Below are 17,994 nucleotides of genomic sequence, written 5' to 3'. Positions count from 1 at the left end.
TCATCCCAGGAAAGCAAGGCTGGTTCAACATCCATAAGTCAATCAATGTCATTCACCACATCAATAAAAGCAAAGACAAAAACCACATGATTATCTCAATAGATGCAGAGAAAGCCTTTGACAAAATCCAACACACATTCATGCTCAAAAATCTACAAAAAATGGGAATAGATGGGAAATTCCTCAAGATAGTAGAATTTATATATAGCAAACCTACAGCCAACATCATACTCAATGGACAGAAGCTGAAAGCATTCCCCCTCAGATCAGGGACTAGACAGGGCTGTCAACTGTCACCGTTACTCTTCAACATAGTATTGGAAGTTCTTGCCATAGCAATCAGGCAAGAGAAAGAAATCAAAGGAATACAGATTGGAAGGGAAGAAGTCAAGCTCTCACTATTTGCAGATGATATGATAGTATACATAGAAAGACCTAAAGAATCCAGTAGAAAATTACTGGAAGTTATTAGGCAATATAGCAAGGTATCAGGCTACAAAATCAATGTACAAAAATCAGTGGCATTTCTCTATGCAAACACTAAATCTGAAGAAGAAGACATCCAGAAATCACTCCCATTTACTGTTTCTGCAAAATCAATCAAATACCTAGGAATAAAGTTGACCAAAGAAGTGAAAGACTTGTATGCTGAAAACTATGAGTCGCTACTCAAGGAAATAGAAACTTATACCAAGAAATGGAAAGATATCCCATGCTCATGGATTGGAAGAATAAATATCATCAAATGAATATTCTCCCCAGAGCCATACACAAATTTAATGCAATACCCATCAAAGTTCCACCAAGCTTCTTTAAGAGAATAGAACAAACACTACAACCATTTATCTGGAACCTGAAAACACCTAGAATTGCCAAAACCATCTTGAGGAAAAGAAACAGAAATGGACGCATCACACTCCCAGATCTCAAACTACATTATAAAGCCATCACTATCAAGACAGCATGGTACTGGAACAAAAATAAGCACACAGACCAGTGGGACAGAATTGAAAGCCCAGAAATAAATCCCCACAACTATGGACATCTAATCTTTGATAAGGGGACTCAAAGTATTAAATGGAAGAAGGAGGCTCTCTTCAATAAATGATGCTGGGAAACTGGGTTTGTAACATGCAGAGAAGGAAATTGAACCACCTTATCTCACCAGAAACAAAAATCAAACTCCAAGTGGATCAAAGACCTGGATGTTAGACCAGAAACAATCAAATACTTAGAGGAAAACATTGATAAAACACTTTCCTACCTACACCTCAAGGACATCTTTGATGAATCAAACCCAATTGCAAGAAAGACTAAAGTAGAAACAAACCAATGGGACTACATCAAATTGAAAAGCTTCTGCACGTCCAAAGGAACTATTAAACAAACAGAGAGACCCCTCACATAATGGGAGAAGATCTTCACATGCCATACATCAGACAAGAAACTAATCATCAAAATATATAAAGAGCTCAGCAAACTTAGCACCAAAAAAGCAAATGAGCCCATCCAAAAATGGGCAGAGGATATAAACAAAACATTCACTACAGAGGAGATCCAAAAGGCTAACAAACATATGAAAAACTGCTCTAGGTCACTGACTGTCAGAGAAATGCAAATTAAGACAACATTGAGATACCACCTCACTCCTGTGAGAATGGCATACATCAAAAAGGACAGCAGCAACAAATGCTGGAGAGGATGTGGGGACAGAGGAACCCCTCTGCACTGCTGATGGTCCAGCCTCTGTGGTGAGCAGTCTGGAAAACTCTCACAAGGCTAGACATGGACCTTCCATATGATCCAGTAATTCCTCTCCTGGGGTTATACCCCAAGGACTCCATAACACCCAACCAAAAAGAGGTGTTCTCCTATGTTCATAGCAGCACAATTCATAATAGCTAAAACTTGGAAGCAACCCAGGTGCCCAACAACAGATGAGTGGTTGGGAAAGCTGTGGTATATATACACAATCGAATACTATACAGCTATCAAGAACAATGAACCCACCTTCTCAGACCCATCTTGGACAGAGCTAGAAGGAGTTATGTTAAGTGAGCTAAGTCAGAAAGATAAAGATGAGTATGGGATGATCCCACTCATCAACAGAAGTTAAGAAAGAAGATCTGAAAAGGAAACTAAAAGCAGGATCTGACTAAATTGAAAGTAGGTCACCAAAGTAAAAACCCTGTGGTGAGGGGTAGACATGCAGCTTCCTGGGCCAATGGGGGGTGGGGGTGGGTGGGTAGGATGGGACATAGTCTTTTGGTGGTGGGAATGGTGTTTATGTACACTCCTAGTAAAATGTAGTCATATAAATCACTAGTTAATTAATATGAGAGGGGAAAAATTAATTGTATGTCTCAAAGATTTTAAAACACAGAGTGAGTCTTTTTAATATATAGGCTGTGTATTTGTTATGTGGACCTCTCAAAAGCCTAGACCAAGTAGATCAGAAGCAACCAATGCCACAGCTACATACAAGATACTGGGTACTATACAGCAAACCCTAACAAAAGGACTTTTCAAAGTTAACCAATTACCATATAATGTAATGATAACATTAACTATCCATTGTCTTTTTGAACCCTAAAACAACAGGAACCTCACATCTCCACTAGAGAGCCTATATTTCCCCCAGTCCTGGAACCTTAGGATAGGGCCCACTTTCCCTCATGCCTCTCCCAATCCATATCAAATAATATTGCATCTGCTGATGGCAACCTAATCAACACAACGATTGCCACCTCAACATGCTTCAGCTCAGACTGTCTCCAGAGACTTCACGTGTGGAATGACAACCTTTCAGCTTCATTACTTGGGTGAGACCTTTCCTTTCATAGTATTCTCTAATTCCATCCAAGGTTGTTCACTTTCTAACAAAGACCCAAAATCTAGATATAGACCATGTTCTGTGAGAGAGAGCATATGTTCACACGTATCCATAAACTAGTGAAAAATATATACCTGAAAGCAGAAGTACACTAGAGTTTGCAGTGAGTACCCCTGTAACATTTCCTCTCCACTATTCCAAGCTTTGGGTCCATGATTGCTCAACAATTTGTTTGGCTTTGTATTTTAACTCTCTTTTCAGCCACCAGGTTCCAGAGGCCATCAGGATGCCGGCCAGGCTTCCCTGGACTGAAGACCCCACCAATGTGTCTTGGAGCTCTGCTTCCCCAGATACCCACCCTACTAGGGAAAGAGAGAGGCAGACTTGGAGTATGGACAGACCAGTCAATGTCCATGTTCAGCAGGGAAGCAATTACAGAAGGCAGACCTTCCACCTTCTGCAACTCACAATGACCCTGGGTCCATGCTCCCAGAGGGATAGAGAATGGGAAAGCTATCAGGGGAGGGAATGGGTGGGATATGGAGATTGGGTGCTGGGAATTGTGTGGAGTTGTACCCCTCCTACCCTATGGTTTTGTTAATTAATCCTTTCTTAAATAAAAAATAAATTAAAAAAAAGAGAGAAATGGAGAGAGGAGGGGAAGAGGAAGACAGAGAGGGGGAGAGGAAAAACACCTGCAGACCTGCTTCACTGCTTTTGAAGTGACTCCCTGCAGGTGGGGAGCCAGGGCTCGAACAAGGATCCTTACACCAGTCCTTGTGATTCATGCCAAGTGAGCTTACCCCGCTGCACTACCACCTGGCTCCCGATATTAATTCTATTCATGAGCATGTACTATTTCTCCATTTCTTTGTATCTCTTTATATTTCCTTGGAGAATGACTCATAGTTTTCACTATACAAGTCCTCCACATCCTGTATTAACTTTATTCCTAAATATTTGATGGTTTTTGCTGCTGTAGTAAAAAGAGATTGACTTCTGGATGTCTTATTTTTTTATTTTGGTGTTCCCACAAAGGAACACCACTGAGTTTTGTATATTGATTTTGTAGCCTACCACTTTACTGTATTTCAGTAATTTTCAGGAGTTTCTTTTTCAATCTGAATGCTTTTACCTCTTTTATCTTGCCTAATTACTATGACTAAGACTTCCAACACTATGTTGAATAGTAATGGTGTCAATGGACAGCTCTGCCTTGTACCTAATTAGAGAGGAGAAGCTTTTAGCTTCTCACCAGTGAATATGACGCTGGCTACTGCTATATATACATTTAAAGAGTTTGAGGAATTTCTTATTTTTCTTAGTGTTTTGATCATGAATGGCTGTTGGATCTTGTCAAAATCTTTTTCTGCAAATGCAGAAATAATCATATGATTTTTGGTTTTCCTTTTGTTGATATGATGAATCATATTTATTTATTTGCATGTGTTGAATCAGCATTGTGTCCCTGGGATAAAGCCTACTTGGTCATGATGCACATAATATTCTTAATGTACTGCTTTATTCTATTGTCCAGAATCTTCCTGAATATCTTAGCATCAATGTTCATCAAAGATATTAGAATGAAGAAATCTAAAGATATATAAAAGGTCTAACCTATCAAATAGTTTATTTAATTCTCTTGTTTATTTATTTTCTGCATAGTTTATCTATCAGTTTGAGAGAGTGGGGAATTAAAGCCCACTGCTATTATTGTATTGCTATCAATGTATTTCCTCAAGGGTCTAAGTAGCTGTTTACATATTTTGCTGCCCCTTCATTTGAGTATAGATATTGATCATTGTGAGCTCTTCTTGGTTGACTGGTACCCTAAGAGTGATATACTCACCATCTTTATTATTGTTTAAATTATTTTGAAGTCCATTGTATCAAATATGAGTATGACTGTCTCTTTCTCTCTTTTTTTTTAGGACTATTGGCTTGTATAATAATTTTCCATCTTTTTAGTTTAAGCCTATTGTTGTCTTGTTGAGTCGAGTATCTCTCTTGCAGGCAGCATATGGTTGAATCACGTTTTTTAGATCCACATTCCCAACTCTGTGTCTTTTGATGGGTGAATTCAGAGTACTGACATTTAATGTAATTACAGATTTGAGGTGTTTCAGTATCATTATTTTATATGGTTGTTGAATCTTTTATGTGTGTTTGATTTTATAAAAGTCGATTTATGACTTCCTTTAAGGCTGGTTTTATTGTAATTGATTCAGTTGCTCTTTTTCTGAGAACATTATTGTTCCTCCCTCCAATCTGAAGGAGAGTCTAAGAGGACAGAGTGTTCTTGGTTGGAAGCCTTTCTAATTTAACACTCTATAGATATCTTTCCATTTCCTTCTAGATTTTAGGGTTTTGGCTGAGAAATCTGTTGATAGTTTTATTTACCTCTGAATGTCACTTTGTTTTTCTCATGCTGCTTTCAATAACTTTTCTTTATCTTTAGTCTTTAAAAGCTTAATTATAACATGGCTGAGTATATGCATCTTTGTATTGATTTTGTTCCACATTCTCTGAGCTTCTTTTATCTTTATATGTTTCCCATTTTTAATTTGGGGGAAGTCCTCTTCTATTATTTTGTCAAGTATGAGTTTCTATGCTTCTTCCTCTCCTTCTGGTAAGCTGATATTTCTAATGTTTTGCTTTAAATCATCACACATCTCTGGTGTTGTTTTTGTTGCCTCATCTCATGCTCTAGGTTTGCCTCTTTTTTGTAAGTCTTTCCTGCTTCATCTTCACTCTTGCTGATTCTATTTTTCTGTTTGAAAGACCCTCAACTCTATCCTTTTGCTCAGCTGTTATAGCTTTTAGATTACTTATTGTGTGACTTTGCTCTACTGTTGTGATATTTAGCTCTACCATTGTGCTATTTTTCTAAGCTATTGTGGCATTAACTTTGGCTAATTCTGAAATTACTTCATCTATTTTGTCACTTGGTTCTCTTATTTCCTCTAAGTTTTTATTTTTATTCTCCTTTGGGATCTCTTCTGCTGATCTTCACTTTTCATTGGGGTTTTCTTCCCTGTCTTATATCATTCCAATGGCAAATAGGTTGACTCATTTTTTAGATTCTACTTTAAAGATTTTGCTTATCTCTGTTTTATTATAGTTCTTTTCTTTTTATTGATTTTCTTGTGGGATGGATTTTATACATCTCTCCATTCTGTCTATTACTATCACACTTCAGGTTATCCTGTTGTCTCAGAGATGGATGCTTGACTAGCAGTGTCAGTGGTATTCCAACTCAGAGGAAATTGGTTGGGGTAGTTCGCTCAAAGTCACAAAGTCATTCAGTAAGACACTGAAAGACATGGTCACGGTCACTGGCCATGTGAGATTAAGGGAGTGTCCTTGGGATGTTTGGTTGTGCACAAAGTCCTGTCCCAGATCGAAGGCCACCCAGCTGTCTCTTAGTGAGGCACTTGAGGCCCGGCATGTGCACAGAGAGGCTCAGCAGTTTCCAGGCTCCTTTATGCAAAAGGGATGCAACCTTCTTTTCTCTGGGCTTGGTATGCAGCAGAGTCGGTGGTTCAAGAGGGGATTCAGTGACTCTTGTGTGGTCCAGAATGCTGTTCTGGCTCTGTGAGACACACACCTGGAAGTTGGGATCTGACTCAAACCCAGGATAATTTGGGGGGAGGGGCGTGGGGGTTGCTCTGGGTCCAACATATGCACACATAGATGTTGGGATCTCCACCCCAGAACACAATGGAGCCTGGGGGAAGAGGCTACTCTGGCTCCTAGGATGCAGCCACTGTACTTATTGTCAGCACTCACCAGCCCTAACACAGTGAAGTCTGTATGGGAAAGACTGTTGTGGTTCCCCTGGACATGCAGGAACTGGAACATATACTCAGTGGCATAACACGGTGAAATCTGGGGAGGGAGATCCAGTTCTGACTCCACTAAATGAGCAGAGAGCTGGGGACTGCACACATCCGCCCTAATACAGTGAAGCATGGGGGAAGAGGCTGGTTTGGCTTCCCTGCATGCACATGTGGGAATTGGAATCCACACTCTCTAGAACACAGTATAACCTATATTGGGCCCAGGTCTGGCTCCATGGACTTCTGGCCTAGTGTAGGGTGAGGGTAAAGCTCTTTCCAGTGGTAGTACAGGTAGGCTGAGTCAGCTATCTTGGGGTGAAAGACTCACTTGGGACTCCATGCGTAGGGTCTAGCAGGCTTGTGGGTACAGATGACAGTATTGGGGGTCTGGGGTCTGGGGAATTTGGACTGGGAACTCCTTGGCTTTTTTTTTTTTTTCTCCTCCCCAATGCTCCCTGTGTTTCTTTTCTTCTGTCTTTGGGTTTTCTGTACCTCAAGGATCATTTCCATATTTGTTGGTTCTTTTACTTCCCTTGGTTGTTGCTTCTGTCATCTCCATTTCACAGAGAACAATCCTGGAGCTTCCAGTTGCCATCTTTCAGACTTTTCAGTCTAAATTATTTTAATCAATCTACAAAACTGATGCTTGACAGAGGCTCTGGACCCCTGTTCCACCAAGAACTAAAGCATTTGTTACCAGAAATCTTATTTTTCATACTATTAATGAAAGAGAAGCAAATTTGAAAAACACCAAAGGAAGACAGGCACTGTTTCTCTTAACTGAGAGAGAAGAGGAAAAAAGGAAAGTCAACCAGAAGTAGTAATAGGTGTAAGGTGACTTATAAAGTAAGTGAAGACAGGACCATTAAAAAAAGGGAAATAATGTATATCTAGATCTATATGTATGTATATATATATATATATATATATCCCATATCAGCGATCTTGGGAGAACTAAGGAAGTTCCACTGTAGGGGTTGTGACACAGAACTCTCGTGGTGGGAGCTGTAAGGAATTATACCCCTAATATCTTATAATTTTGTAAACCAATATTAAATAATCAATAAAAAAGAAAAGAAGTGAAGGAACAACCATAGAGAAAATGAACAGAAAATATATATAGATAAAGATAGTGATAGATATAAAGTCAACCACTATCTGTGACCTTGAGAGAAATACTTCAATTTTCACTAGGGTGCATGGGGACACAGAACTCTGGTGATGGGAATGGTGTGGATTTATAACCCTATTATCTTATAATTTTGTAAATCAATATTAAATCACTAATAAAAATAAGTTACTCAGAATAAACAAAACAAAAATAAAATAATTGATGGTTGAAATCCCTAGAAATTCTTCCACTGTCTTCTTACCCCCACACCCTATATTTTTTTCAGATAGAAACAGAGAGGTAGAAAGAGAAAGAAAAAAAATTACTGAAGCTTCTTTCAGTAAGGAGGGGGCTGGGCCTACACTTGGAAGGCACATATGGCAAAGCAGTGCCCTATCCAAGAGAGTTATTTTTACCGGCTCAATTCTTTCCCTTTTTAAACACAGCTTTTATCCTGTACCTCCTCTTCTGTGAAGATTTCACTTGGTCTCTGATTTACTGAAGAGACTGGACAATGTAATATAGTGCTGTTGAGTCTTTTCCTGTACTATTAAAATCAATGCCTGTACTCCTTATTTTTTTCTTCATGTATTTAAGGAAAACTTGACAATTCTGTTGAGGAATTCATCCCCCATATTATATTTATTTAAACTATTTTCTGTGTCAGTCTTTCAAAATTTTCTCCATTAATATCTTAGACTAAGAATATAGTTGATTATCCCCTTTTTTAAAATGCAAAAAAAAAAAAAGTTGTTTTGGGATTATTTGCTTGAATTTTGCCTTGTGTTCTCCCATACTTGTGTTGCCGTTGTCTTGACCTGAAATGGCTCCTTTCAACTAATTCCATTAGCAGTAGTACAGCCACTCACCTAGCTCAGTGTTTTTTTTTTTTTGAATAACATACTATGCAGAAGCAGGTGTTCCATAAGAGAAGTAGAGGTCCACCACAAGGAGCAAGAGAATAGGCAGCAGATTGGTTAGAATCTCTCCTCATGCAGAGAAGTCCTTATCATAAAATTTATACACTTAGAACACTGATTTCTGGTGCTTTAAAAATACACAAAAATTAGTAAAATGAAATTGCAGAGAGATCAAGTGACTTGTTCAAGACTAGTGGCAGAGAGCAAGTGCTTGCCTTCTGAATTATTCCACATTTATTTCTGTTATTCAGGCATTACTGAGGGAAGGCTTTGTTAGGTAAGAAATACATTCTTCGTTAAAACTTCACTAAGGATTTTCTTTCATTCTAATATAATGAAAAAATGAAAAATATAGAGATATTTGTGTGACAACTGGCTTATTTCTCTCCATCCAGAATGAAGTAAAGGTCATGGTTATTGTAATTCTTCTTCATTCAAAACAGGCTCATGGGTGATGTGGGAAAATGATTCTAAACTGACGTAGAGGATGATTTTCAGTTCTTGGTAGTGCTGTTATCATGAAAACAACCTTAGATAATGTCAGAAATTATATATTTTAATATGTATTTATTTGATATGATAGAGAGAAACTGAGAGGGAGAGAAGGGAGAGAGAGGGAGAGAGGAAGAAAGCCACTGGTAACACTGTGTCAGTGCTGGTGTAACCTCTTTACAGGTGAGGAATCAAGGCATGAAGTTGGATCTTTGCACATTGTGGTATGAGCACTCAGCCATGTGTGCCACCACCCAGGCCCTTCCCCAATCAAATGCCATACTGTCAAAAAGTCAGCTTTTAGTTGGCAAAACTCCCCTAGTCCTAATCAGAGACAGTATCTTTTCTTTCCTAAATAGTGAAACTTCTGGAACAAGGTTTCCACAATTGGAGTTAAAGAGGTTTTTCTGAAAAATCTATTCTTAAATTTGTCTTTGGATGAAAAAGATTGTCTTTTTACAAGTTTCATTGTCCTGAACCTTCTCTTTTGCATTCTTGAACATGGGCACAAACAAAAAGGGTATTTACGTATTTTTTAAAAAAATAAATAAAAACTTTTGGTTTCATAACATTCTGGCAATAACTTTAACGAAAAGCACAAAAATTCAGAGGATAAGGAATATGAAGGCAGATTTTAGGTCTATTCTTCTATGTTCTTTGATCTAACACAGAATCAATAACGTTGAATTATGAAATGTAATATTAAGCCAATTAATAAAATGTAACTGAAAATCTTGTATTTAATTTTAACATGGTTGAACAGTAAAAATGATTTTCTAAAATGTTTCACGAGAAACTACATTTAAGGTTATACTTAAATGAAATAATGTGTAATGTTGACGTAAGATACAATAGCTCGATGTATTTTTATGCATCACTACATACATCTAAATTGTTAGTAAAGTATAATTTAGTTAGCATAAACTAATAAGACACAGAGATTTTCAAAATGTATTTTGGAGGCTAAAACTTGCAGTTAGAACATTTTAACCTTTCAATAGTCTAAGATTACAGTTACTTTTCCTCTGGTCTTCACTTTTTATATTGTACTTATATGTACACATCATCCATCTTCAAACATTTTTGAGTTACCAGCATTATGTTGCTTTTTTGTTTGTTTGTTTTTACTCACTTTGTGGTCACAAGACGACAAATGTAGAAATAGTATACAAACAAGAAATCCGTGCAAAGTCAAGTTCTCAAAACCACATGCAAGACTCAGTAGCACATGGTTTAGAGCTCACACACTCCAGGGTCATGTAGTATTTAGCATGCAGATGAGAAGAAAGAAAAGCATCTATATCATGAAAGTAGAGGGTGATGAAAAAGAATGTCATTTTTTTAATGAATAATATCTAATGCAAACCGTATACCCATAATCTGTATCAAAGTGAGTGTAGAGGCAGAAAAGTGACTTTTTGTGGGTAACGGGAAACTATATAATAATTTTATTGGAGGTCAAGTCATTGTAAGTTTAGGATTTCTACTCTGTACTTGGCCTCTTGGTTACTCTTCCCCAGTTTCTTGCTTTGTATGTCTTCTGCTATGTCATGCACAAAAGATCAGAACTAACATTGGAAACCATTTAACAAGCTCTAAACCTGACAGATAACAAGGGTGTTCTCCACAGTTTACACGATAATTAAATTGGATATAAATACCTCCTGTTCTTACCGGTGGGTGTTGTGATTCCATGTATTAAGGTGTGAAGCAGACAGGAAAGAGATAAATCTTTCATAAGTACATTGCAAATAGGCAAGTGGTAATATAAGCCACATTTATAGGTAATTGAATTAAACAATGAAAGGTAAATAGTTGTCACAAAATAGATTATCACAAAGATGGTCACAACACTAAAGTTATATGGTGAAAAGGAGTACAATAAATAATTGTTTTATGATTATTACTGAAATAATGTGACAGTACTGAATGGAAAAACTGAGTGAAATATTTTTTGTTTGTTTTGGTTTGGTTTATTTTAGTGAAATGTGATTTGAATGACAGTTCATAACACTGCTTCAATCCAAAATTAGAGAATAAATTCTCAATAGTTACTGAATGCTGATATCAATAATCAGATAACACCAATGGAAATATATAAAAGTCATAAAAGTATAAGTGCTTTCCTATGATATAAAGGGTTACAGCGGTAAGATAAATTTAACAGAACTGTCACAAAGAACTTTGAGATAATTAGAAGTAACACGATGTTTAATTATAATTACTATGAAATATTCTAATTGATTAGCTCTTCAAATTCAATTTATTATAATGGCATGCCCTTACTTCTCAGTCAAATCAATTACACATGGCTCTGATAAGGTTATTCACACATAAATCTATGTTTCAAATTAGGCAATTATTTTAATGATTTTTGTATTTTGACTTCAAATTTTGAACATATACATTATTTTAGAGTAGTATTGATCAAATAAAAATGTCAATGTAAATTGACATAAATTTGCATAAATGTATGCAATACTACTTTGCTATTGATGCTATCCAATGTGAGTGGTTTTATTTTCTAAAGTATTGTTTATAACAGGATGCTTGCCCAGTGGAGGTATAGGGTAGGAAGGACAGTATATTTTAAAATGTTTTTAAAAGCTCTATGATGTGCCATACGATATGCATTCTTTACAGAATTTCCTTTCAGTCAAAAATCTTTATAGTGAAAAATCTGGGTCAAAGGAATGTGTACAATCCTAATAGTAAAAAAAGAGTTCTTTGAGTCACTGAAATATTGCTAGTTGTGTTGAATTTTGAGCATAAGTAAATGAAGGGTTATGAAGAGTGATCACTGATACTGAATATATTTGAAAGTTATGAAGGCATCCATACTTCACCCTTGAAAGGAAAGATGCGTTAACTCAGGTACATTAAGGGGTTGTTTAGCTAATAATTCAAAAAAAGTTTTAAAAAATTGTTCATAATGGAAACATGAAATGTCCTATCATAACTACTATGACATACTTAAGCACCATAGCCTCTCCCATAAGCCTTCAAAAACAATTTTTTAAAAGAATGATCTCCCTGAATAATTGTTTGGGGGCATTACAGTTGTTATTTATGTCTATAGGTACAATTTAATGCTGGCCATAATGTGGTAAAAGCCCAAATAGTTGTCTCTAACCAGAAGTGAGGAATGTATTACACATAGTTATATCAGTTTGCATCATGTTATAATGCCTTTGCCACACAGTATAACTAGATATAGCACCATGCAATGCCATGAATTGAGAATGAGAGACTATCTCTGGGGAGAGAAAATAAACATTCAAGAGAAGGAAACAAAAGCCAAGGGTTCAAAGCTGGTGAGATTTTTTTTTTTTTTTCTGTTTTGACAGTAGTATGTCTGTGGTGCATCATTCTTGGAATAAAGAAATACATACCATGTTCATGTCAATGCCATTGGTGTAAGTCCATGCATGCTGGAAATATTCTTCTAATCGTTGCCTCAGAGGGTTTGGAATTTGGTGAAAACGTATGAACTCTTTTACTCTCAGCATCTGCATGTGGTACCTGGCAGTTCCCGAATACAGTCTTTGGATGATTGCAGACACATTCCCAAAAATGCTTGCATACATAAGTGCTGGATTGAAAAAAAAAAGTTATGGGGGAAGGCCATATGTACTTGGGCATTTTACATTTTGTCAGAATCTCAAGGATGTAGGTTTTTTTTTTTTTAATATTCTCTAGCCATTTGTGGGGGCAATATTAGGAAATACTATCACAGAATTTTACAAATTTTATGATACATTTGGGGGAAGATACTATACACATTCACCATGTGTTCTAAATTAGTGTAAAAACTCAGATTGGGGCTGCAGTGGCAGCATAATAGTTATGCAAAAGACTTTCATGCCTGAGGCTCTTAGGTCTCAGGTTCAATCCCCAGAACCACCATAAATCAGAGCTGAGCAGTGCTCTGGTCCCTCTCTCTTTGTTTCTTTTTTTTCTATATCTCTCTTTCATTAAATATATATTTAAAAAAATAAAACTTAGATCATTTACAATATTTTATATACATTTAGAATAATTTATTTGAAATGTGATACTCAAATATGGCATGAGATTACTATGTTTTTTGGAAAAAAATCTCATTAGGCAAAATGTCTTTTTTAATGGAATCAGGGGCTTGTATATACATAAATTCACTGCTTCAGGGAAACTTTTACTTTGAGATGTATGTATAGAAAGAGAGAGCAGGAGGAAGCTTTAAGGACATGGTCCATCTCCTGTGGTAAATGGGTATGAGGCAACTCTACATAGTTAGAATATGGAAAGACATATGCTCTATCATCTGAGCTATTTCTTTAGTCCAGTAAAACACATTTTTGGAATTTCAAAACCAGAATACAAAAGTTAAGTTTTGAATTGTGACATCTCTGGACCGGAGCTGTTGCACTGTCAGTGGTGCAAGAGATTTGCAAGCATGCATGTGGTCTCAGAGTTACAGATTCAATCCCTGGCACAAACCAGAAATGAGCAGTGCTCTGGTAAAAAATGATTTTTAAAATAAAAAATTTAAAAAATAATGATTCTGCCTCAAACATAACCTTATATTAAAATTACAGATTTAAATAAAGATTATTTTGACCATCTTGCATTTACTAAAGAATGACAAATTGTTTTTAAAGAACTCATAGTCTGCCTGGAATGCATTTTGTGTTTTAATCTATTAAAATTCTGTTTTATAATATGCAAGAGAAACATATTTCTGGCTTAGGATATATGAATATAATCTTATCTTTATGGAGAAAAATACTTTTTTTCATCTTTGGAAAGAGTAACATCTAGATAGGCCTTGCTATATATGTTTTGGTAGGTTTTATTTTTAAATCAATCTTACTTTTTTTTACTATTTGCTAATTAATTCTTATTGTTTTACTTGGGAAATGATTTATAAGTCAATTGTCACATGTGTGCAACTTCTCTTCTTTCAGTGATAGGTGTCTGCACACCACTCTTAAAACCTACCAATTTCCACTGGGTCTCCAATGCCCTCTCAAGCACCCCCACAAGCCCCACCCATGTCCTTGACTTTATTGCAATAAACATGTCTAGTTCAAGTTTCATCTTTGTGTTTTACTTTTCTTTGCTTGTCTTAAGTTCCACATATCAGTGAGACTGTTTAGTATTCATCTTTCTCACTCTGGCTCCTCTCAATATGATTCTTTCAAGTTCCATCCAAGATGATGCAAAGGATATAATTTTATCATTTTACTAACATATGCTTGTTGTTGGACTGGGTTGCTTCCATGTGTTGGGCTATCACAAATAGTGCCGCTATGAACATAGCTGTAATATGCATATGTAGATCTCCTTGATAAGTATCTTTTTTTTCTTTGGATAGATCCCTAGGAGAGGGATTGTCATTTGTTTCAAACCCTATGGAAGAGAGTCTAGAGATACCTGGTAACATTAGAAATGTATCTACCGTAGGTAGGACTTTTAGTGCTTTCTGTGATTGCCAGGATTAATCTTTTCGATTTGACACAAGCTTTTTAAGTACTTTCCCTTTTAATATTTATTCAGTTTCTAATAATATTAGAGGAAGTATATATAACTATAGTTAGTGTGTATGCAAATTCACATCATGATATATTATCTATATCTTAATCTCTGAGGAAAAGTTGGAACCTCTCAGAGGTGCTGACATATATTTAAGGAACTGGGACAGCAAAATGACAGCAAGTGTGGAAAAGAATAATCAGCTTGTAATATTTTATTAAACTATATATAACTGAATCATCCCCCTACACACATTTTACAAATCATTAATTATGTAAACTTTGTAATTATTTAAAAATGAAATTTGGTGAGGTTCAAATTAAGTGTTTTAAAATGATTTCTCTCTTGGCTATTTTTATTTTATCTATGTTTCTTGGTTAATATGACTCCTGTTAAAATAGGGGATGGACCTTTGTTTTTATCTTTAAAATAAAACAGCTTATTAAAGGTTTACAAGCAAGTTGTCACATGTACAATTTTTTATCTTCCAATGTCAGGTATCTGTGCACCACACCTACCCACCTCCAACTTAAGTCTTTCTCTGCCACCATGCACTGGGCCCCCAAAGGTTAGGGGAATTAGTAACATTGAATTGAATGATTTAAGAGACAGTACTTTTAAGTCAGACAGATAAAAGCAATGTAGGGTGTATCATTTACTGATAAATATGTGATCCTAATTTGAATCAGTGAATCATTAATTAAGAAGGAAGTTAGCAATAATTGTCTGAAATTAATTCTTGTGTTCTATGGAGATTCATACTTTTTTTTTCTTTTAGTTTTCCTAATCATAGTGTTGGAAGTATTTGTGAATTCTGCTGTCTCCAAAATACCTAATATGGTCCTTCAGCATACCACAGCCTAATTCTTATATATTAACGAAATTGATGAATTTACATGATCAGGTTTTAATTGAAACATGTTGATACATTTACTTTTTTACTGATAACACAAAATTTTAAAAAAATGTAACTTAAAATTAATTTATTGATGTTTAATTTGCATGTAGTAAAATGAATCTATTTTAAGTGTAAAGTTCAGTTATCATTGGCAAATTTATACATCCCTTTAAACATAATAAAAATGTAGAACTTTACAATCAACCCAGAAGATTCTCTGGCTGTCTATGCACACTTTTCAGACCTTTGCCATCACTGAGTTTCTTCATGTCACTTGGATTAATTTGCACTTTTTAGAAATTCATGTAAATGAAGTTATAATATACACAATTATATACTATTGACTTTTGCTTAATATGCTTTGAAGATTCATTTTGTGCATCTGTAATTTGTGTGTGTGTGTGTTCTGAATGTTGAATTGATTTGAATTATATGTCTCTACCACATATACTCTCTCCTATTGGTAGAAAAACAGCCATAACAATTTGTGTACAAGTTTTTGTGTATGTGTTTCTCTGTTTGGTCTTTGTACATAGGAATGTGTGTGCTCAACAGGGTGTGCCAACACCTGACTGCCTTTTTCTTTTTATTTAGTTGTGTGGTATGTTTAACTTTGTTTTTTTCCCCTCCATTGGAGTTCAGTGCTGGCACTACTATCTCACCACTCCTCCTGGTGGTATTTTTTTTTTCTCTCTCTCTCTCTCTCTCTTTCTCTCTTTCTTTCTTTTTCTTTTTTTCTTTTTCTCTTTCTTTCTTCCTTCTCTTTCTTTCTCCTTCCTTCCTTCCTTCCTTCCTTCCTTCCTTCCTTCCTTCCTTCCTCCCTCCCTTCCTCTCTCTCTCCTTCTTTCTCTCTCCCTTTCTTTCTTCCTTCCTTTCTCCCATCATTTCTTTCTTTCTTTCTTCTCCCTTCCTTCCTTCTTCCTCCCACCCTTCCCCTCCCTCTTCTTCCTTCTCTCTTTCCTTCTTTCTCTCCCTTTCTTTCTTTCTTCCTTTCTTTCTTCCATCCTTTCTATCCCCCATCCATCCTTCCTTCCTTCCTTCCTTCTTTCCTTCCTTCCTTCCTTCCTTCCTCTCTTTTTCTTTCTTCCTTTCTTTCTTTCTTTCTTTCTTTCTTTCTTTTCTTTCTTCCTTCCTTTCTTTCTTCTTTTCTTTCTTTCTTTCTCTCTTTCTTTCTTTCTTTCTTTCTTTCTTTCTTTCTTTCTTTCTTTCTTTCTTTCTTTCATTCCTCTTTCTTAGGACAAAGAGAATTGAGAGAGGACAGGAGGACAGGGAGATTACCCCAGAAGGGAGAGGCAGATAACTGCAGACCTGCTTCACTGCCTGTGAAGTATCCCTGCTGTAAGTGAGAAGTGGGAGATAGAACCAGTCCTTGCATAGTACTATGTGTGCTTAACCAGGTGTGCCACTCCCCTACCCTGTATATTTAACTTTGTAACAAGTCTCAAGCTACCAAAGTTGATGTGCTTTTGTGTTCCTACTAGCATATAATGAGAATACCAGTTAAAAACTTTTCCAGCATAGGCACCATCAACCTTTTCCATGACAGTAATGGTCCAACAATATCTCATTACCATTTAACTCACATTTTACTGATGATGGATACCATTTTCATGTATTGGTTATTCATATATAATCTTTTGTGAAATGTCTTTAAATATTCCATACAATTTTTGAGTTGGCATTCTTGATATAGTCTGTAAACAGATTTTTTTAAAAAGAGATTTATTTATTGATAAAAGCAGAGCATCACTCTGTCACATGAATACTGGAGAGCAAAATCAGGACTTCATGCCTGGAAATTCATTGTGTCACTTCAAAAAAAAAAAATCACATCTAAAAACTGCTTTTTAGAATCTAGATGTTGAGAGTATTTTCTTCAGCTCTCATTTGCTAGTTTTCAGAATGATACCTTTTCAAAATTGGAAGTTACTCATTTTGAAGAAAGGTGATGTGTCAATTTTTATTTTTGTGGCTCAGAATTGCTGATTTTAGCGTCAGTTTTAGTAACTAGTATTATTCAAGTAATTATGTCCACTTAAATTATCATGAACTCACTTATATTATTTATCCTCTCAGTGGTTTTGGAATTTATAGGTCTTCTTCTAGCGTTTGCCCATCTTCCGTAGCCAGTCAACAGCGTCAGGTTGAGCCTGATGTAAAATTTCGAGACCTCCTTTGAATCTGGAGAGGTGGCAGTCATTGACTATGTGGGTCATAGTCTGTCTGTAGCCACAGGGGCAGTTCGGGTCATCTCTGGCTCCCCAGCGATGGAACATAGCGGCGCACCGGCCATGGCCTGTTCAATAGCGATTGAGGAGGGCCCAATCATAACGTGCTAGGTCAAAGCCGGTTGACACTTGCAGGGGTTTGTGATGAGGTGTTTGTTC

General features: G+C 36.2%; 1 protein-coding gene across 2 annotated transcripts in view; it reads right to left on the bottom strand.

The window, feature by feature from the left end:
- The window catches only part of KCNH7 (potassium voltage-gated channel subfamily H member 7), a 618,161-nt gene that overhangs the window by 74,155 nt on the left and 526,012 nt on the right, over nt 1-17,994 (bottom strand). The window contains exon 9 of one of the 2 annotated variants that reach the window (XM_060177804.1): nt 12,588-12,787. In XM_060177804.1, coding sequence (XP_060033787.1) covers nt 12,588-12,787 — 200 coding nt within the window. Of the gene's footprint in view, nt 1-12,499; nt 12,788-17,994 lie in introns of those variants that run through there. The other variant, XM_007523769.2, reaches the window with a different exon arrangement.

Source organism: Erinaceus europaeus, chromosome 18, assembly GCF_950295315.1.
Source record: "Erinaceus europaeus chromosome 18, mEriEur2.1, whole genome shotgun sequence".
In the NCBI taxonomy this organism is placed as follows: Eukaryota; Metazoa; Chordata; class Mammalia; order Eulipotyphla; family Erinaceidae; genus Erinaceus; species Erinaceus europaeus.
Note: the sequence above shows the minus strand (reverse complement) of the source record. Positions and strands in the feature narration are given on the sequence as shown.